Source organism: Ictalurus punctatus, chromosome 3 (genome assembly GCF_001660625.3).
Source record: "Ictalurus punctatus breed USDA103 chromosome 3, Coco_2.0, whole genome shotgun sequence".
NCBI classification, from domain to species: domain Eukaryota; kingdom Metazoa; phylum Chordata; class Actinopteri; order Siluriformes; family Ictaluridae; genus Ictalurus; species Ictalurus punctatus.
This window is the reverse complement of record NC_030418.2, coordinates 12570564-12593690: the sequence shown is the minus strand read 5'-3', so window position 1 is coordinate 12593690 and position 23127 is coordinate 12570564. Positions and strand designations below refer to the sequence as shown.

General features: G+C 42.0%; 2 protein-coding genes across 4 annotated transcripts in view; both read left to right on the top strand.

Annotated features, from left to right (window-relative positions):
- The window catches only part of thada (THADA armadillo repeat containing), a 101845-nt gene extending 84281 nt beyond the window's left edge, over positions 1–17564 (top strand). For all 3 annotated transcript variants that reach the window (XM_017463655.3, XM_047154310.1, XM_017463656.3), the window contains 7 exons: positions 312–691; positions 5579–5703; positions 6932–7004; positions 9667–9826; positions 9952–10074; positions 16515–16684; positions 16821–17564. In XM_017463655.3, coding sequence (XP_017319144.1) covers positions 312–691; positions 5579–5703; positions 6932–7004; positions 9667–9826; positions 9952–10074; positions 16515–16684; positions 16821–17138 — 1349 coding nt within the window. In that variant the 3' untranslated portion in view covers positions 17139–17564. The remainder of the gene's footprint in view (positions 1–311; positions 692–5578; positions 5704–6931; positions 7005–9666; positions 9827–9951; positions 10075–16514; positions 16685–16820) is intronic.
- Positions 17565–19157: 1593 nt separating this feature from the next.
- On the top strand, positions 19158–22827 carry LOC108262909 (mRNA decay activator protein ZFP36L2). Its single transcript, XM_017463261.3, has 2 exons — positions 19158–19480; positions 19704–22827. Exons 1-2 carry the CDS (start codon positions 19160–19162, stop codon positions 20856–20858), a joined length of 1476 nt encoding a protein of 491 aa, XP_017318750.2. The 5' UTR covers positions 19158–19159; the 3' UTR covers positions 20859–22827.
- The last annotated feature ends 300 nt before the right edge of the window (positions 22828–23127 follow it).

The following is a 23127-nucleotide window of genomic DNA, read 5'->3' as shown; positions in this document are numbered from 1 at the left end:
AACTGTTAATCTAGAAACGATAATGTCTTAGGATGAGCGCATTAATATAAACCATGTTTTGCTTTGAGGGTGAATTACTGTCCTCGCTGTGCTATTATAAAAAATTCATCATTAAAAAAAATCCATTTATCAAAATATCTATTTTGTCAGTGTTTCCACTGTGCATTTTCAATAAGTGGGTCCAGTTTCTGAAATGATTCTTCTGTATGATGCTCCCTGTGCCACTGTAACCACAAGACCGCTTTTTGCCCTAAAATGCTTCTGCAACTAATTACAACCAAGTCCTAACTCTTATACTTGCCTTCCTTCAGATTCTCAGCTGAAGCAGCTTCGTGCAGAGACATCAGCCATCCTCATGGACTCCGAACTTGTGGCTCCTCGCAGACCGAACGAGGTGCATCTCTCTGGTCCTGGGGCGACGCAGTACCTACAGAGCCTGGCACATTTGGCAACCAGCATCGCTATGGAGTCATCTGCCCTGTGGAGCACACAGGAAGCAGAGGGGCAACTCAAAGACCTCCTTAGACGCCTGCTGCAGTGCTCGCATTACGAAGTTAGGCAGCTGGCACTGGAGCGGCTCCTGGAAAGACTGCAGACCAACGGGGAACACCAACTTCCGCTGTTTGGCCTCAGTGTGTCCATTTTAACCAACCTGGCATTACATGAGCCACACCCCACCTGCCTAGCAAAGGTGAGAGGATGCAGTTATTGCCTTATTTTATTTTTTTAGTACGTAAAATACTTTCTTAAAGCATACAATGGGTAAAGCGATCAGTCAGAATGTGTCTTTACCTTATACCCCTACATATAATTACAGTGCAGCCATAAAGTTTGTGAACCCTTTACAATTTTCTGTGTTTCTGTATAAATTTGACCAGAAATGTGATCAGATCAGAGAACCCAATTAAACAAATGACACTAAAAAAATACAGTTTTTACATTTATTTATTGAGCAAAATTATCCAACGTTAAATATATTTGTCGGAAAACGTATGTGAACCTTTGCTTTCGGTAACCAATGTGACATCGTTGACCAGCAATAACTTCAGCCAAATTGATCAGTCCGGCACAACAGGTTGTAGGAATTTTGGCCCGTTCCTCCTTACAAAACTGCTTCAACTCCGTGGTATTGGTGGGCTTTCTTGTATGAACTGCTCTTTTTAGGTTACTTCTGCCATTTCTTTGTAGATTTACTTGTGTGCTGAGGATTGTTGTCTTGCTGTGTGACCCACTTACGGTTAAGCTTCAGTTCATGGACAGGTAACCTGACGTTCTCCTGTAGAATTTTCTGGTACAGTCCAGAATTCATAAGGTCCATCAATAATGGCAAGCTGTCCTTGACATGAGGCAGAAAAACAGCCCCAAACCATGATACTACCACCCCATGTTTCACTTTTGGGATGAAATTAAATGATTTTCATTTAAACCAAAAAGTTCTCTTTTGGATTCAGCTGTCCACAGAACATTCTTCCAAAAGGCTTCTGGCTTATACACGTGAGCAAACTTCAGATGGACAAGAGTGTTCTTTTTGGAGAGTAGTGGGTTCGTCCTTGCTATCTTGCCATGCACACTGTTCTTGTTGCATATTTGCCTGATGGTGGACTCATGAACGTTGACATTACTCAATGCAGAAGTGGCCTGTAGTTCCTTAGATGTTACCCTGGGGTTCTTTGTGACTTGCAATAATACTATTTGCCATGCCCTTGGAATGATTTTTGCTGGATGACCACTCCTTGGGAGAGTAACAGTGGTGCTGAATTTCCTCCATTTGTGTATCATCTGCCTCACAGTGAATTGGTGGAGGTCTTTAGACATGGCTTTGTAACCTTTTCCAGCCTGGCGAGGATCAATAACTTTTCTTTCTGACGTCCCCAGCAATCTCCTGTGATCAAGGCATGGCACAATTCTGTAAACCTGTGGTGAAGACCAAACTGTAATAGTGAAGATCCAAGTTTATATTCTTGAAACATAGGAGGGCTTGTTAAACTCGCGCCTTATTGCCACCCCCTTGACTGAAACACCTGACTTCAGTTACCCCTTTAAATTTACATACTTTTCCCAGCAAAGATATTTAGTGTTGGTTAACGTTGCTCGGTAAATAAATGCAAGAACTATAATGTAAATGAACACAAACTGTGTTCATTTGTTTGCTTGGGTTGTCTTTATGTAACTTTAGGACTTAGATGAAGTTCTGATCAGGTTTCAGGTCAGATTTTATTGGACAAAGCTTTTAATAATCAAATACAGAAGCAGATAAAAGGGAAAAGGAAATTTGGAGGAGAAAAACAGAAGTTACGAGTGAGAAGGAAGGGGAAAAATAAGCATTGTGTCAACAAATAAAAGTGTTTTAAAACCGAGCCTTTGCATTTTATACCACCGTGGCTGTGACTGCCTCTTGTTCATCCATCTTGCCATCGTTTCTCACAGTTGTGATCAAAGTGCTTTGTTCTGAGACTCCAGCTGTTTAAATGATATCTGCACTACAATCCAAACTCTCTCTGACTGGCTGAATGTACAATGGCTCCTCAGTAACAAATCAGCTCCCAGAAAGGCCTCTCCTGTATTTGATCATTACATTTACATCCACTCATGGACTAAAGACAGCCAGATGCATGTAGTGTGTGAAAAACACAACACACGTAGAGAAAGAGAAAAGGGGGGGTGTTTATCAAAAAGTGTCCTGTTTCAGTTCCTCATAAACACTTGATTACTCGGTTCTGCCATTCCTATCATTATACACAGGCATCAGAGATGCTTTAAGCACAAGCACACACACATGTACGTGCACACACATGATGTGTGTGTGTGTTTACCATCTGTGTCAGTGCGCTGCTGTGTGTTTTATTGGCCAGCCATTAATGTTTAAAAGGCTGCTGGGAAACTGCTCCTGCTTGCTCCAGGGACTCACTTTGCCTGGGTTTCCATGGCGAGCCCTCTTCACTAAAGCATTCTGGGAAGTAACATGAAAAGAGGAACACCGGGATGAGTTTCATACTCGTATGGGTTTAACGGTCAGGAGGTTTTCTGTAGAAATGCAAGGCCTCATGTGCTATTTCTTTTCCTGACAATGCTTATGAGTCATGTATGTTCTAGATCACATTCATCGTGTGTGTGTGTGTGTGTGTGTGTGTGTGTGAGAGAGCGAGAAACAGAATCAGGAACAAAAATACATAAGGCCCCAGTCAGTTACTGTGGGCTGTAAAAGAGTCTGTTTTAACCCATTGCTGTCCAGAACACTCAGACTTTAAAAAAAGAAGAAAAAAAAAACAGTAAGGAAATTAGATACACATTTAAGAAATGTAGCTTGAATTTGTTGTTAGGGTTACACCCCCCACCCCCCCGGTTCTTAATGTATCGTGTTGCCTTCTTGAGCATCAGTGAATATGTGCACCTTATGTAATAGTTGTGTACGAGTCCCTCAGTTGTCCTCAGTGTGAAAAGATGGATCTCAACATCATATAGTCACTGCTGGAAAGGGCTCAAATATGCAGAATATTCTGGAAAAGTAAAGAATGTGCAGGACCTGGAGGATTTTTCTGAAGAACAGTGGGCAGTTTAACTTCTCAGGACTAACATGGGACTCACGAACAACTATCACAAAACATAAACACTGTCGTTGATCATCCAGGTAACGACACACAGGATTAAGAATCAAGCGTATGTAAACTTTTGAACTGGTTCATTTGTGTAATTTCAGTTATTATTGTGTCTTGTGGACTATATGTAAACATCTGGTATGTGAAATAGCTTATTCAGGGCAGGACTAAATAACTTATAGTCTTATTTTTTATTATTAACATATTTTGCAGATTCTGCAAGGATCTCAACTGTAGTTAGAAAACACTGTGGGTGTTTATCCAGTTTTGATTTTGTTGATGGTTAAGATTCTAACACCTTCATGCACCAGTGTCTAATGGAAGTCCTGTCTTTGCCTACTCCCTGACCTGTCAGTCATTCATATATACATATACATATACATACATATATATATATATATATATATATATATATTTATATTTATTTATTTATTTATTTTTAACCTGAAAACATGAAATATTATAACTTATTATGGGCACATACATCCTGAAGGTACAAAGGCACCACCACAGTCACAGAGTGCAGTCATTTGTTGAGAGTGTAGAAAAGCAAGGGGGCCAAGAGAGGAAAGAGAAACAATTTTCCGTAAGGTCCGTTGCAGATCAGAGAGCCCTTTCTGAATCTGAGTGAAGATGACACAGCTGGGTCTGAACCAGATGTGTTTGACTTGTGGGAGGATGGAGAGATGAAAAAGAGAGGGGAAATCCTGCTAGACTCCTTGCTCTGCACTGCACCAAAGGAGGAACCAGAGGAAGAACTTAAGAGGCAGACAGCAAGACACACAGGGATGGGCGTGACCGTATAAAAACATCAGTTACAGTGTTGTAATAACATGATGAATAAAACAGTAGCGGTTATATTAACAATAATAAAGCAGATAAACAGATTAACCGACAATCACTAGGATGGCAACTAGGATTATACAAAGCATACCGTATATATAGTCTGTAAAGTATATTTACGAGATCTTATTCAACAGATAAATGATTGAAATCTGTTTAATTGTTGAATGTATTTGGTGTTGATTTATTCTTTATTTATTTTTATTACAGCTGTTCTGACAGTGGTGCTGGCTGTAATTCAAATGATCGGTTTCTATTAAAACACTCAGTCTAATATGTTATTATTTCTTTAATACCATCTCGTTCACAGGAACTTTTATGGTGGATGCTCCACATATCCTAAAACTAATAATAAATGGATAATGAAATTGTTTATGGAAGGAGTCTCCAGCGTAAGCGCTTTGTAACTATCAGAGCTTTTGTTTTGTTTTACCAAAAACAGAAAAAAAAACTGTGCTGTTATTGGAAAATAGTCAACTTTGGTGTGGTAACGCTTTGTGTTGGGCCATGTTACATTCCCCTGTCGTGTCACAGGAACATTTTGTCCTGAGAAATGCATCCAGGTTAATTATGAAGAACTTTTATCATGCAGCAAGAAGGTTTTAGACTGGCCAAGTCCAAGAGGAGACTGAAGGGAGAACACGCCCAATTTGACAACAACTTAAAGATGCTGTGGTAAAAGCCTGGAAAAGTAACACAAAAGATGAAACCAACAATTTGATATCAGTGAGTCTCAGGCTTGATGCAGTTATTGCAAGTAAGGGATATGCTACCAAATATTAATAATTTCATTTATTTCAAGACTTATCTGTTCTTATACTTTTGCTTGCCAAAGAAGTGGGTGGTCTTATACAAAAGGTTGCTGTTTAACACATCTTGATGTAAATACCAGGAAATAAAAGCTGAAATCCTAAACTCTCGTCTCATATCCATCAATTGATCTCAAACCCAAATGTCTTTAGTGTACAGCACAAACAAATGAATTGGCCTTGGCGTTCCAATAGTTTCCCAGTGGAACGCATGATGTTCTAAATTGGTATGTAAGTTAAGTTAAAATGTAAGAACATTTACCACTTATTTGTATTACATTAACAATGAACTTTTTCCACTTTAAATGGTGTTTTTTGTCTTTCCCTTAGGTTCTGCAGATCCTCTCGGTCCTCCCACTGTCCTCCATCCTGCCATGGCAAGACAACAGTATGTCCCTAAGCGATGACGAGGCACTAGATCACCTCCTCTCTATGGCGGAGACCTCCACACACAGGTGACCAGATTGACCAACTCTGACTCTGGGTTCAATTTGAACAACATTCTATTCAAAGATGACCGTCTGGTCAGATACTCCGCCATTGGTGAGCACTTGATGCAGCTGCTGGTCGTTTGTCTAATAAGCAGCGTTAGCATTTCTGGCTAGCTGTGTCCTTTACCACACCCAGAAAAGATTTCCACCGACACTAAAAACCCACCGGCCTACTTAGTTCTGTCTTTAAGAACACCCGATCCTGATGAATAGCGGCGGTTAGGGCTGTGGGTATGACCACAGCGGTGGCAGAAGGTCGCTCGTACTGTGCTGGCAGGGAGGAAGGGCGCACTGGTTTCAGATGTGGGCTTCCACCATGAAAGAGACCACACATGCCTGTGGTGAGCAGCTCCCCTGTATACGCCAATCATCCATTCACAGCCGAGATCGAGCATGAAGGATATTGATTTTCACCGTTTGCAGGCTCACAGCTACCTCCATGTGCCTCGTGTACCTGTGGTTATCTGCATGCGCTCGCACATAAATAATCTGTTTAAAAGTGTGTGTGTGTAGGCATGTGGGTGTCTGTCTCTGGGTCATGCACCTGGCGACAGGTGTGTGTGTGTGTCGGTGTGCGTTTTTGCAGTACAAGGCTGAAGGGGCCTCAAGTCTGAATTACAGGCACCTTTCTCATTTCAGGCCTGTATGAATGAATACACACCCTGCAGTATAGAATTACAAAAAGCGTTCCCGTGTAAAGCCAGAGCACCCCTCGGCATGGCCGATCTTCCCGCCTTAAGATCAGTGTTGAGAAATCGGTTTAGTGGTCTATTTGTCCTCGGCGACACAGCGCCAGTGTTTTGGAGTGCGGCAGTTGCTCTGTGATTAAGCAACGCCGTAATATTGGCAGCGAGTGTGCACGCACGCCTGTGTGCGCGATTGTGTAACGTTGCCCCACACTTGTGCTTTGACTCATTCGTGTTACTGTTGGAGGCGTTGTGTAACTGCACATTTGCTGGGTGTATTTCTGTTCAAGCACCCTGTAATTGAGCGCATGGTGCGTGTCACCTGTTTCATGAAAGGCAGCGTTTCTGACCGCACCGAAGTGTGTGAAAGTGTCAGCGTGGGGCTTGTTTTTGTTTATTTACTGTAGCCTGGTAGGCATTGTATACCACATAGTAGTATTGTGAAACCACTTGTACATGGAAATATATGATGACTGGTGTGTGTTTGTGTGTGTTTGTGTTTTTAGCGTGGAGCTGCACTGTGCTGCCCTCTCTTTAGCCTCTCGACTGGTGGTGCACCTGGCCAGGAAGACGCCATTGGTAAGGAAGACGAGTGGGAACGAGGGAGTGTGGAAAAGAGAGAGAGGGCCATTGTGTGGTAGTCACTGCTTGAGTTCAGTATATAACAGATTATATGTAGTTAGCTTGACGTTTATTTCATATGTCCAAACATTTTTGCGGTCCTACCCTTCTATACAGTCGGCTCCAGAACTATTGGCACCCTTCATGAAAATAATTAAGGAATAACACGACATGCCATGCCGCTATAGGAGACATTTCCTAAGTGTATTATTCCTCTTAAACCACAGCAATTTGCCAACCATTACAATTTACTCATGTATTAACAAATAACATGTTCCATTTTTTGACCATTTTATAGTTACGTTTAATGCTATTGAAATGCCCATAAGTTGCTGTTATTACTTGCGTTATAATCAGTAACTCCCTCACAAGACAATAAACACATGCTTGTCATGTTACAGAGAAAGCCGGAAAGCACAATGTCCTGCATCCTGACTGAGAATCCTTTCATAAATATTAAATAAATGCCTCCTCACAGAGCGGTTCACCATATAAACGAGTGCACGTTCTTCTTTAAGTAACAGTGTCTTTTTGAATCCATTTTTACTATTTGAATGTTGTTTACTATAGACACAGTAATGTATTAGTATGAGCACCTTAATATAAAGTTTTACATATAATATACACCACTCAGCCATAACATTAACACTTCCTCCACCGGCTTGCCTTCTTCCTGTACTGCATCCTGGTGTCATCTCTTCTCCAGGTAAGCGACATGAACACACCCGGCCATCCACGTGATTTAAAAAAAAAAAAAAAACGTGATTCATCAGATCAGGCCACCTTCATCCATTGCTCCATGGTCCAGTTCTGATGCTCACGTGCCCATTGTGGCCGTTGTTTGGGTTGGACAGGGTTCAGCATGGTCACTCCGGCCGGTCTACTGCTACACAGTCCCATACACAGCAAGCTGCAATGCACTGTGTGTTCTGACACCTTTTTTATCAAAGCCAGCATTAACTTTTTCAGCATTCCAAGAACACCCCACAAGACCCCACCGTTTTGGAGAAGCTCTGACCCAGTCGTCTAGCCATCCCAATTCGGCCCATGTCAAAGTCGCTCAGATCCTTCCGCTTTCCCATTTTTCCTGCTTCCAACACATCAACTTCGAGAACTGACTATTCACTTGCTGCCTAATACGTCCCGCAATTTGACAGCTGCCATTGTAAGGTGATAAGCAAATGTTATTCACTTCACCTATCACTGGTTTTAATGTTATGGCTGATTTGGTGTAAATCGTTCATGTTACAGCTGGAGCTCTTGTCAGAGTCGTGCTGTTATAGAAAATTAATTCAACACTACAAGCCCAAAGTTTTCACATGCAGTATGTAATATTTCAATTGTAAACATATGGACATAAGGCAATGGATAGTTTTGTGGTAACATAATATTTCTTAAAACATTTTTTTTTTAAAAAACACCACACCCCACAGTTATTTGAAGATTCCTCCCCTGAGCTTCTTCCTGTGATGTTTGGAGGCATGTCTGGAGAAACTTGGATAGAATATTTCAATATCCTTTATATTTTTGGGCCCATGCATGTGGATTGCATTCTTCAATTTAGACCGCACATTTTGATTAGGGTTCAAATACAGCGATGGCCATCACAATCCATCGATTTATTTTTTGGTTTATTTGAGCATTTCTGTGTTGATTTGGATGCCTGTTTGGGTCAATAGATTTGTGAAAGCTTTGTCTTAACCTCCTGTGTGAGGCCAACAGGTTTTGGACTAAAATATCCTGTTGCTTAGTGGCATTAATGATGCCATCAACCTTCACCAGCTCTCCTTTGTGTCTTGAATTTCCAACAAAAAATGCTGACGACCAAGTTGTTCAATTTCGGTTGTCTGACCACAACACGCAGTTCTAATTATAGTTGGTATACATGGTGAAGATCAGGAGCTGAATTTTGGGAGTTGCAGGACCTCTTTTGTGCAACACTTCAAAACACAGTCATGTATTGGATGGCGAAAGGATTCATCCCATTTAGACTCACGAACCCCAACCCCCCCCCCCCCCCCCCCCCCCCCCCCCCACACACACACACACACAGCATGGAAAGTATATATTATTTATTATTTTGCAGCATATGGTGCGATGTTTTTGAGAGAAAAAGTAAGTATTTTGAAAAAGCGGTTCTTAGGAGGTTATATGAGGTTATGTTATATATCATATATTTATATTGTTTCCATATGTACGTGTACACAATATATGTATAGATGGTTTCGTGAGCTGTCTTTGGATAGATTGGACAGCTGGATTTCCCAACGGTTTTATTGGGAGCCGTTTGCCTTGTTTGTAAGTCATTGAGATGTTTGTGAACGGTCGTTAGGTGATTAGCTGCTAGGTGTTAGGTGACGTGGGGCATGCAGCTGTGAGTAAACCTCATTTACTTGGGTGACTCACAATCCCATCCTTTGTTACGGCGTAGAATTCATTATTTCGGGATGGGTTTTTTCGAAGCAAGTTCATTTGTCATCGCATCCATCCACACGTATACAGTAGAACACCTCCACGAATGAGGTGCTTAATAGTATAATAACGATAATGATTGAATACTGCATTCAGAATATTCTCACCTCATAATACGAAAGATAAGGCGTGCGTGTTCTGCGTACAGGAGAACCTGGTTGGAGTTGCAGTGTCTCACGCCGCCCGCTGGGTGGCGCTGGTGACTCGGGACTGTAGTGAGGAACAGCCAGTCGAGGTCAAACAGACTGCTGCAGAGGTGCTGGTGAAGGTCACACCCACCCTGATGACCTCTGACACCCTGCACATGGGTAAATGCATATCCATTCTTGGATATCTGTGTACCAAGAAATGTAAATGAAAAGTGCTCTTAGAGCGTGTGTGTGTGTGTGTGTGTGTGTGTGTGTGTGTGTGTGTGTGTGTGTGTGTGGGGCAGGTATCACCCACACCCTGACACTGTGGCGGAGTCTCTTCACCTTACTGCAGGATGAGGACCAGGATGTGAGAGATAAAGCTGCTGACTTCATCTGTTACTTGCCAGCGCATCTTATTACCACAGGTACACACATACGGTATATCTATATATATTAAAAGATATATATATATATATATATATATATATATATATATATATATATATATATATATATATATATATATATATATATAAAATTGATTAATCTGTCAATTATTTCTTCGATTAGTTTGATTAAAAGGCCAACTTTAATTTTCTGTATTTTTTCGAAAAAACATGTTATTTCACGTTCTGCCCAATGTTGTCCTTCAAACATTGTGCAAATTGAAGGCTATGAAAATCTATGTGGGCTATGCTATACATGTGCAAAGGATTTTTAAAAAAAATTTTTAATATTAAGGTTATATTTTGAAAACAAACAAACCAAAAAACTGATTGTCCATAAGCTTTAAAGCAGAAGTTAAATCACTATATTAAAAATGCTAAACAAAAACAATAGCATAAACTACAGGAAGTGGTAAGAGGTTGAATGTCCTGCAGTAACCCACACATTCACTCAGTTAAATGCAGTAACGTTACTTTATTCTGTAAATGTAGGGCACTTCTGACATTTATATACAATTACATGTTATAACCCCATTACAGTTACCGCTCTCATATATGCTCCTATAACAACGTATTTGATCAAAATGAATATTTTAGTCAGAGTTATTGCACTTCCTTCCTATTGTGTGCTGTTTGATTGACGTGCATGCGTGGACTCGCACTCATTCAGTGAAGCTTAACAGAGACTCACTCGCTGTCAGAACGAGTCTTTACGTAAAATGGAAATACTGGTGTGAATGTCTAACATTTACAGATAAAGATATAAAATATAAAAATGTCATTTCTGTGCTGATGAAAACATGTCTGGAACACATTAAACAGCACACACATCTGTCGCAGTATCTGACACGACAAAGCCATGTTAATACACTTACGAGTTTGTTTGAAGCGCTTAATATGAAACATTCTCATGTTTTGGACGACCCGGATCGTGTACATCTCCTGCAGAAGCTAACTCTGTGACCTCCGCTGTTTTGTTTTTTTTGTTTTTTTTGTTTTTTTTTAAACATGGGTTTTATTCATAGAAATGCGTTTTTCACCATTGTGAAGTGACGTCGATTTATCGATTATTTTAATTATCGATTAGTTGTTGCAGCACACACGCATATACATGTGCACACGCGCACACAGACACACACAATCTTTGAGAGCTTTACACCATTGTTTCCTGTTGGACTTTCTGATTTCATAATCAAGTCTTGTGAGTAGCAGGCTCCAGATTGATAGAGCAGGCCTACAGGACTCGGGTGGGGGTTGGTGATTTTTTTTTTTTTTTTTTTTTTTTTTTTTTAGCAGGGGGTTGGGGAAGTGCGAGTTTCCCTTTACAGCCTCTCTTGACAGAGGTGTGGAAGGGAGGAGGAGGTCTAGTAGGCTCAGGGCTTTGAAATGGAGGTGTCAGACATGAACGACTCGTACCCGTAGGTCAGTCACATCAAAAACTACATCCGTGCCGGCACGTCTATCTACAGCCAGATAAGCAAATTCGCACATCTGTCACAAACACCTTTTTTTTTTTTTTTTTTTTTCCTTTTGCTTTTTTTGGTCGGGAGGTCAGTTGGTGTTAGCCATGGAGTCAGGACCGAGCAAAGTGTAATAAGCTTGAAATAGTCTTGTAGGATGAAGCAGTATTTAGTTGTTGTTCAACCCCTTTAACTGCTATCCTATGCTTTCTGTTCTCCACATGAAGACAATATCAAATTCAACAAGTTATGCTCCTCGAAATGAATTTAACTCATCGTGAGATCTGAAAACATCTTTTTTAAAAAAAAGAACAGTTGGTTTATTGGGCAGGAAAGATGGATATATTTGAGCATTTAGAAAGTGTGTTTCATTTACCTTTAATAAAGTGCACGTTGTCCGTGTGATTATAATTGGCATGATGGTACTGAGAATTCATTTGTGTTGTGGGTACGTCACGCGTCAGTGCTTTCAAAGATACGGCGTAGTGAGTTCGAACTCGAGTATGAATCCCTGGTCTTATTATAGTGCATCTTCCCTTCGTTCCGCCATATTAGCCGTTTCTAGTTATACGCATGAATAATTGTTAATTTCAACTATTTGAATACAAGGTTATTGCTTCAGTAATAAGTGAATGGGAAAGTTGTTTTCCCATCAACGTGTCCCAAGTTCAACATTCCAGCCCAGTATTTCGAAATGGATTTGAGAAAGCTTCAGCATCTGTAGCCAGTATTACCCAAGCCTGTGTAGTTCTTGGCTCGCCTGCGTAAATATTGAGCATGTTTTAAAGGTTAAAGGCACTATCAAACAACCAAAGCAGCTAATAACATAATCTTAACAATACTGTCTGTCTGCGCCAGCCTTCATTATAGTCATAAATACCACACACGCACACACAAAAAAAAAAAAACCCATCTGAACTTATCAGTGGATTATCTGTCCAGTATAACAACAGCCTCCTTGTCTTGCTAATGGCTGAACAGGACATGTGGACCTATTTGGCAGCCATTTGACTGTAGATGCATTTGGTGATTCCTCTGCTCTCATATGTTCAGGAACTGGCCAAACAAACTTTGTCTTTGTAGTTTCCTTCCACTTAGGATGTTGCCGTAATGTGCTCATGAACAAGGCCTTTTAACTTGAGCACACACGGGTGGTACTCTTGTTATCTATTTATTTTTTTTAGACAGGTGAAGGTGTAAACTGTCTAGTGAGCTTAGATTTTGCACTGAAGTGTCAGACGAGAGTCGATGCCTTCCTTCTTATACTACTGTCCTAATCAGTGCATCTTCACTGTGTAATGTTCTGTCTATAAGGTGATTTATTATAAGAATAAATGTAACTGTAGTAGTTCTGCAATAGTCACTATGAAATACTGACTAAAAAACCCGCTTGACTTGATGGAAACATAGATATGCGCTAACATATCCTAAAAATGTTCTGTGTTTTCATTTACAAAACACCAAATGCACTGCTAATTCCTGTCATTTACCAGTTTCTGATATTAGCAATTGTTTTTAGCAACGATCTGTTACTCATGTCTCTGTTCCCGTAGGTCTCTAAAGGAAGTCAAAGCTATAAAATTCGATGTGTTGTTTTCCTCACCTTGATACCGCTCTGGTTTGCACCCACACTTCCTTCCCACAACCTTGCACATCTTCCTTCCCATCAACCTTGCACATGCTCTTTGAAAGTCTGCGAAAGTGGACACGAGAACAACAACTTCACATCATCGCTCGAACCGTTTTTTGGAATAAGGGAACACAAAATGAACAGTGGCTCTATTACTCTTCCTTGTTTGAAGCTATATTTGTAGTATACGTCTTGTCGTGTATCCAGTGTGTGTGCAGAATATTAGTGGTGTGTGTTTTGTTTGTAACGTACAAATACCAGGTACTGGGGATTCCAACTATTTAGTATCTGATAGAAAGAAAAGAGAGAAAGAGACCTTGCTGTGCATGTTTAAGTGATGTTGAGGCCTGGATGGTTGTACACACATGCGTGTATATATATATATGTGTGTGTGAGAGAGAGAGAGAGAGAGAGAGAGAGAGAGAGCGAGCGCTCACGTTCTTCTGTACACACACACACACACACACACACAGACCGCCACAGAACACGCTGACACATTCTGTGCTGTGGATGTCTCTGATTTCAATGCCATGCCAGACAAACACTCCCTCCTTTCTTACCCCTCCTTTCCACGTACAGACACCCGACACTCGGCCAGCTGCAGCGCCTCACATCCTGAATTCGCCGCACACCAAAGCCCCTCTCTCGTTACTCAAAAAGGGTTTTTTTTTTCTTTTTTCCTTTCCCTTCTTCTTTTTTTTTTTTTTTTTTTTAATTAGTTCCAGTCCTCTGCCTCCCTGCGATTACGGGAATTAAGCTTTCTGCTGGAATCTCAGCTTGCCTGTACGTTCATGGAGCTGCACAAAGCTCCTCCAAAACAACTTTTTTCCTCAAGGACACTGACTGGAAACTCCAGTCAGGTTTAAACTCGATTCCGTCCAGTCTCGGATTCAGAATAGCCATTACCTAAGCATATGACATCATTTAATCTAACTGCATGGCTTATTAATTATTATTAGTAGATGCACTACTACTGTTGTTGTTGATGTTTGTGTTTCTCATTGTCCTGTTTTGTCCACCGTATTACAAATCAAGTTCAACTTTTGGTCAAGTTGTGTCATGTTCTCCTGAAACAGGGGAAGCATCACCTGTGGCTTCCACCTAAACATACGGCTCCCAAATAATCATCCCTGTCTAAAGGAGAGACTATCACCTTAAGGCACACATAAACAAAGAGATAAAAACAGAAATGCAGAACCATGAGAGCGGGGGCGTTTTTGTAAGCCGAGGAGAGGTTGGGAAATCACGTTACTGAAGTGTGAAACCACAGAAAAGGGCCGAAATGGAAAGCAGCTTGAGTTTCCTATTATGCCTTTAATGCCTTGATGATGGCGTGTTCAGGCTTGGCCCGTTTCCAGCCTTATAGGCCGACACTTCCCATCACAAATCCCCAGGGATGAATAGCATCAGAGGCTGGTCAGGCCAGAGATGGGCTGTCCCATCATATTGCTGAGAGAAAAGCCCATCTCAATCTTTCTCAGCTCTTTACTCTTTATATCAGCACTACTAGTGTACCCCCTAACTCCCCCCCTCCAACACACACACACACACACACACACACACACACACACACACACACACACACACAGCTGCTCAGTTTCTGGAAGGAAAGGGGATACACACATTCTGCCAAACTGTACTTTCCCAGTGTGCTTGTTGGGGAAGGTGTCACGGTCGTTAAGATGTCGTTATGCTCTCCTTTAGCAAGAGCGGTATTTGACTGGCAGGTCCCACTGACTGTCGACCATGGAAGTAATTTGGACATTGGCTGCAGGGGAGGGAACGTAAAGAGAAGCCAGAAAGTAAAACAAACTTGCTGTGACTCACTCTCACGTTGCCACAGTGAGCGCTTTGAAGCATGAACAACTGGGGTCATTAAAAGTCAAGACATGACAGGGGTTTGACCATTGCTTTAGATGGGTGTTAATATTGTCTCCACACACACGCACACCCTTTTGAATCTCTTCTCTCACTTCCCCTATCATGTGTCCCTTCTTTCTACTCTTTTGTTTTCTGCAGCCATCGTTCAAGTGGGTCTGCCTGTGGCTAACCTCAAAGTACTGGATTTTTTTTGTTTTGTTTTGTCCCCGCCCCCAAGTGTGTGTAGTTCCATGGCCAACTGAGACAGGATCACACGTTTTGAAGATGAAAAAGAAAGCAAGACCTCAGTGTACGACCGCTAGTTTCTGTCTCTTTTGACTTGGCATGTCAAAGACTTAGAGCTACTTGCATTGAGGAACTACACTTCCACTTAGACCAAATGAATGTTCAGGGGATGGACAAATCATAAATTCATTAGCTAGCTCCTCAGGCAAGTCAAAGGTCCAATGTGATGCCCAATCCCATATTATGTTTAGCCAGAGGCCCAGTTAAGTAGGCTAGAAAGCGGCAGCTAACATAATTTAAATCAAAATTAGGGTGAGCTAATTATGTATATTAATACAGACTGTGGATAATAAGTACATGAGTACATTAATTGCATAAATAATGGTAGCTACAATTAAAAAATAAATTAAATCCTCTCCTGATGTCGTCTCTAGTGATGAACCATTGTGTTTGTTCCCTGGACAAAAGACATTTATGCAATGACCTGTTGTGTTTTCTTGTTCCACATAGTTATAATTAATAATTTGAGCTAGTGTCTTTTTCGTTTGATGGAGTGTTTAAAATTGGAGGTGACTGCTTGTTGTGCTAGCGTTTTGGTTATACAACAGTTTTTGTGCTTGATCCTGATTCTGAACATATTGTCCACCATGTGTCCAGGCTAATTACTATGCCTAGTAAATACAGCTTGGGATTCAGAAAAGAGCGTCTTGAGCCACAGAAAAGAGATTCTTCGCGCCAGCAAGAAATGTGTGAACCAGTTGAGGGATGTTGCATTTAAACAAACATATTAAGTGAAGTCAGTATGAAGTAAGAGTTTTACTTTCTGAGTTACTTACTGAACCAGCTTCTCTGTTGGGCAACTGTGTAATGAAAAACTGATAGCCCAGATGTTTGTCTTGGGTGTATGGACTATTGGTTTTCCCACCTTTGACCCCTTTCTGGCTCTGCTTCAAGTGGATCCAAACTCACCTGTAATGTACCATAGTAGTGTTTCTTTTATTTATTTATTTATTTTATTATTTTTTTTACTGACACACCAGACTGAAGTAATCAAGGGCTTACTGGCTCTAGAATACAATTATACGTTCAAACTATGTGTGCTAACTCAAGGACTGGATTAGTAACCTTTGCCCTAAGACGTGTCTTTGAGAATATCAGAGGATGTCAAAGTTCAGCACTTGACTTCAATTCCCTGATCCCCTTCTTTTCATACCCTTTTCCAGGTGTTGCCCAAGGAGCTGTTTCTCCCCCTGTTGCTTTGCAGATGGGAATGGGAATTCTGTGCCAGCTGTTCCAGGTGTGGGACCAGGTGACCATTGGCATGATCACCCTGACAGAGTGGCTGCTGGGAGATAACCAGGCAGAGCTGGTCAATGAGAAAACACTTGACTTGGTAAGGACACAGATAGTGCGTCACATTTTATGAATTTGAATTTGAACACCTTTGTTCGAGACAGAGAACATTTTAGAATTTTGTTTAGAGAATATTTTCTGTGCATCATTCTAACACAGACCCATCTCTTGAACAGGATGAGGAGTTCCTGTTTGAGAAGGGAGATCTGAACTTGTGGGCGGAGCCTCTGCAGTGGGCACGGCTGTTACACAGACACCTGTGCGTGCTCTCCACAGTACCAGGCTCACCCAGTTTGTGTCCAGCAGAGCTTGACCGTTTCTCTGCCATAGCCGGTGCTTATGCTGACTCGGCCCTACGAGCAACAAGTTCCCTCCCTGTGCTGCCTCAGTTCTCTGCCACCATAGAGCATGCAAAGCTATCTCTTCTGAACGAGCGCGCCATGCTCGCTCAGAATGTGCTGTCGACAATCAGGCGAAAAACAGACTCCAGCTGAGGACCAGAAATCTTTCAGCTCCCTCTTACCTTTTTAACACGTTCTAGTAAATGGCCGGAAAATCGTTTTTTTCCTTTCAATGGAAACGAAGAGAAAAGTTCGAAAATTTTAAATGACCTTGGACTGCTCAAAGTGTCTGCATCTCCCGAGTTCCTGTTCAGGTCGACAGCTGCTGATGTCAGAGGAATCCATTCACTCTGTGACTGCGTATAAATATTAGGATTATTTAATAATTTCCTCCCTGTTGCTGAATGAGTTTTATTTTTTTAAGGCCAGTCCAGCTCAAGACTGTAAATAGTGTTTTAGTATATTAGTCATTTTATTTCAAATGTGGTGTTTTGCATATTAAAAAGGTGAATGCTGTCCAGGAATGACACTGACCCCAAACTGTTTTTCATCAAAATAAAAGCCGAGCTTTTCTACTTTCGTATGTCTGGGGCTGACTTCTGCACATTCGTATGCATGTGTGGGCCTGAGGGAGGGAGACGTCAGTAATGCATGTGTCATGATGACTCAAAATAATCACAAAGATGAAGAAAATGAGCACAGACTCTGTGACCATAGCCCAGGCGTCCAAACATCATCGAGGTCAATTTTTTTTCTTTCTTTTTTTTTTTTAAATGCACTTTTACATTTTCACATTTGTGTTGTTTGGACAGTCTGTCGGAGAATCACTGCTGCACCCCCCCAATTTGATAGACCCTTTAACACTCTTCCCAGAAAACGAAATAGTTCAGCAGGCCCCTCCTGTGTAGGATGTTATGCAATTGGCACTGAACAGCAGACTGGTGGCTGGCATGTGTTTAGACAGCTGGATTGCCTTCAGGGCTACATTAGTAAATGTTCTCTTACTGTACAGTGATGTAATGCTTGGGAACAGTCCAAAATAACTGACCCCTTTACATCCACACGGCTGGGGTGGGGGGTTGTAATGGTAGCTGAATCCCGGATGATTACGTGCTTCCTATATAAAAGCTCTACACTATGAACCTATGTACCATAGACTAATGTACTATGCACTAGCTCATGTTGCCGCCTTGGCCATAAGGTGGCGCACAAGGCTTCTTTAATTAAGGAAAACGTTTAGACCCTTAGGGGGCAGTATGGGATCGGTTTATAGGGCAAACATTACCACATTCCTTCACACGATTTCTATTTTTCTCTCTGCTGCTTAGGGGAACAGTGTGTGGATTTCATTTCAGCCCAACACTGTTAGAGCCAACAGTGGGATAGCAGCCATTGTCTTTGTCTTACATTGTCCATATGTGTTTCACATGCAAATATATATTTAATGCTTTGTTTTTTTTTTTTACCACTACTATTACTACTACAGATTTCAATGTTTTGACTTAACTTCGTACACGTTTAAAGAATTGTTATCAAAACTGGGTCAGTCTGAATGAATCACAGGACTACACTGGAGCTTTCTCTGTTAGTCGGAGTAAATGATTACACATCCTCTGCAGGTTAGAGTACATAATGTACCAAAGAGCAGCAAACTCCCATCCATTTCCCTCCATCCACACTTCTCAGTGTCATTAACCCACATATCATCTAAGATTCTTTCATTAATAATCGAATTGCTGATATTGTATTTAACTTCAACGTCAATACATGTCGTTTTGTTTACTTTTTTTATGCTTACTGGCTAAACAGAGTTCCGCTAGGCATTATGTTTCAGGGCAGAACAAAATGGCCGTTTTGGGGTGGCATTTCTGACTTTGGAAACTTTTTGAAGAACGTCAAATCCAAGCAATGAATAAACCGTATTGTTTGGGAACATCTGCGTGGACCATAGCTTTGGGCTTTTCGGTAATCACGCTTCCTCCGAAAAGTTCGACAGTAGTCTCGAGGAGTGTGTGTAGGGGAGAGTGAGTGTGTGTGGGAGGGTGGGGTCTTGTGACCGACCAATCAGATCCAGGGCCGCTGCGACCCTCGAAAAGAACAGGCGTGGTGTCGGTCAAAGTTTGCTCCAGCTCTTCAGGCCCCGCCCCCTCCTCACGCGCGACTCCGGCTCGTATATGTTGCGGGGAAAGCGAGCGGTTTGTGTTCTGTTCTCGCTTGGCACTTCACGGAGGGAGACAGGCAGCAATAATACAAATAAAAACAGCAATACAAACAACTCGCGTGTTTCTTCTTCTCGTTTCAGACCGTGTCTGGAATTAGTTTGCTTCCCCCCCTTCTTCTCTCCGAACCAGTCGTGGCAAACTAAAAGCCTCGCTTTGCACTACGGGATCTCGGTAGGTCCTCAAATGAAAGATCAACTGCGACTCAAAACTTCAGAAATAGAAATGTCTGCGACCATCCTGTCCGGTTTCTACGACATCGACATGCTCTACAAGGTAATACTCAACTTTATAAAAAGTTTCTGTTTTATCTTCGTACAACTGCTTAATTTGTTTTGGGCCTAAAACTTTAACGCACAATCTACCTCGCGCATTAGCCACTTTAGTGGCAACTCTTGCAAGATTGTAGCCGTGTAGTGGAAAACACACACACTACCACCACGCTGCAGGTCGTGTTTACCGTTTCTAACTTTTTTTGTCTAACTCCTCTCCAAACCAGGACAAGAGTCTGAACATGAACGCTCTCCATCTCAACAGTATGTTGGACAAGAAAGCGGTGGGGGCGCCGGTCACGGCCTCTGCTCTCGCCAACAACTGCACATACGCGCAGGGATTTCTCCGGCGCAACTCCGCGAGCAACGTTGACTGCACAAACAACGGCAACAAGTACTCAGCGACATGCTACAGCAACATGAAGGAGAGCTCGGCCAGCACCGCCATCATGAACAAGGAGAACAAGTTCCGTGAGCGCGCGTACAGTGAGACGGGCGAGCGCAGTCAGCAGCTGCAGGCGCTGCAGCAGAAGCCCGGCTCGCAGATCAACTCGACCCGCTACAAGACCGAACTATGCCGACCTTTCGAGGAGAACGGCGCCTGCAAGTACGGCGAGAAGTGCCAGTTTGCGCACGGCTACCACGAGCTGCGCAGCTTGTCTCGCCACCCCAAGTACAAGACAGAGCCGTGCCGCACCTTCCACACCATCGGCTTCTGTCCGTACGGCCCGCGCTGCCACTTCATCCACAACGCCGAAGAGCGCAGACCCGCGCCGGCCAACGCCAACACCAGCGTGCCGCCCGAACTGAAGGCGAGCCGGGACCCGATTCAGCAACAGGCTGCTGTCGCTGCTTTCCGAGACAGACCCAAACTCCACCACAGCCTCAGCTTCTCAGGCTTCTCCACACAACATGGACTGGATTCTCCTCTCACTGAAAGTCCCACATCCCGCACTCCTCCGCCGGCTTCTTCCTCCGACTCTTGCCGATCCAGCGGGCCTTTTTTCGAAGACGTTTTAGCGCCGAGCGCTAACGGCGCCTTCTCCTCGTTCGCCACTGCGCAGGACCTGAAGGCGCTGCTCGCTCCTCTCGCCGTGCACGCACATGGCGGCTACCAGTCAAACCCCGCTTACTACAGCAACTTTCAGACCGCCATGGGACCCCCTTCCCCGCCCTACAGCAGCCTCGGGCACTTGCAGGCCCTGCAGCGCCTGTCCGAGTCGCCGGTGTTCGACTCGCCCCCCAGCCCATACGACTCCATGTCGGACCGCGACAGCTACGCCAGCGGCTCTTCAGGAAGTCTCAGCGGCTCCGAGTCGCCCAGCTTGGAGGCCGGGAGACGTTTGCCAATCTTCAGCAGGCTGTCGATTTCTGATGATTAAATGTTAGCGTGGTTGTTGTGGGGTGGGGGTGTTTCTCGTTATTTTGGTTTGCTTTGTATGGGATTTTGCCCCGTTCTTTATTTCTTTAACGGACTGGAGGACTTCCTAAAGTTAACCGTTATTAAAATGGCGTCTCATCAGCGACGTGTAAACTAGACGGACTTTAAAGAAACAACCAAGGGCAGGCGACTCGTCAGAGCCTTGGTGTGGCATTAGAGGGTTTCCCCCCCCCGTATTTGTTTCATTTTTTTCTGCTCGAACCGATAGCTATGAAAGTAGATATCGACCGAAGGCATTCCACCGGTGACTTTGACCAGCATACAGTCGCAGTGTTTTGGCTTATGAGACCATCACACTTTTCCGGAGACATGGGTTTTTGTGCACAAAACTTTTGAACGTGAAAGATGGGGAGATTTAAGATGTCTCTTTTTTTCTCTCCCCCCCCCCCTCCAATCCTACCAAGAATATGCCTTGACAAAGTTCGCAAAATAGCCTGTATGCGCTTCTGTAAGCTTAAAAAAAAAAAAAAAAAAAAAAAAAAAAAAACTTCCATTCCAAAAGTTGAAGCAGTTTTGTCAGTCACAGCGACACCCAGTGGTTCGGTTGGGTTAGTTTAGTGTTGTTGCTTAGCTGAAGCACTCTTGTTTGGTCTGTTGGGAAAATCACTGCTGATGGTTGAATATATTATATATATTTTTTTAGCTGTTTTGAGCGATTACATAGCAGTACATAACTGGCTATGACCTATTTAACTTATTTATTATCTTGTGAAAAGTATAGGATACATTGGTAATTGTGTCCATACTGTATTTATCAAGTATGTTGAAGCAATAGATCTATATTCTTTTATTATGTTTAAATTATGATCGCCATTATTAATCTACATAAAGTGGAGTGTATGTTCTTTTTCACAGTAATATATTTTTGTTTGGTCTTTCTTTTGTAACTTCACTTCGTTATTTTATTGTAAATGAGTAAAAAAAAAAAAACTTAATTTAAGAGATTGTATGTGATATTTATTTCATTAATTTGGTTTCCTTGTTTACGTACATTTAAGAAAAAAAACCATTTGCTTGATTTGCCGTTTGTTGGTATGTTGACTTTTTTTTCCAACTTCTTTTTGAAAATCCATAGATGTGTCTCTTTTTTTTTTTTAATTTAATTTTTTTTAAGCTATGTCTATAGAATGTATAAACCATGTGGTTGTCAAAACACCGTCCAGACTAGTAGTGATCATTCTTTAAGAAGTCAGACTTGTGTGACAATGATCCCAAGTGAATAAATTAACCAAAAAAGTATTTTCTTTTCTTTTCCTTTCATTGTAATGCACAGAGCCAGGCTAGGACTCATGCCACGTGCTTTTGAGAATGTAGCAACCCCAAGCCCCAGTATTACTGCCTTAGTGCCTAAGGGGTCCACCACCATACATGCCTTATTATTAACCAAATAAAGTATTTTGATACAAGTCATTGTTTTACACATACAGAAACTGAATGTAGGTTTGAATTTGAACTTTCTGGAAGGTGGTTACCACTTGTCAAAAGAGGGGCCTTGGAGCAACCAGCAAAGACCCCCCCCAACCTTTTGTTTCTTTGAAACTCCCCATTCCTATAGACTTTAGTTGGATTCTTTGTTTTCTTGATCGCCTTTTGATATGGTATTGGTCTAAGGGTTCTGAACTTGCTGGACAGAGAAAAGGTTGGAACAATGCTTGTACATAGTAGGTACAGGGGCTGGGCACTATGTACATTTTCTTGACTACTTTATCAGAAGTAAAGCTTTTTGAATGTAACTTAAAATGGACAAAAAAGACGACGAGTTATACTTGTTTTTTTGTGGGTTTTTTTTTTTTTTTTTTTGAGGGGGGGGATGTCGGGGAGTCAGTTCACTACAAGTTGCTTGTGAGACTGTTAACTTTGTACTGTAAATTTTTTTGTAGTTCTACCAATAAAATTATTTGGAAAAAATAGTGCTAGAATGTGGCCCATGTGGTTGTCATTGAGCTCTCTTGAAAGTCCTGCTTCTTCAGAAAGTTTACGTGCACAACACAATGCAGACACATGCCTCCATTCCTTCTGAACAGAAACCAAAGCAGCATATTTCTCTAATAGTCTTTCAGGTTTAACTTCAGATTTCAACCAGACATGAGAAATCGGGAGTTAATGCAGAAAGAAACTGTTTTGATACCAATATAATGATTAATTTCTAAATGCTTGTTTGAGTTCAGCAAATAATAAAAAGGTCTTACGTTATTAAAGCAGATCTAACT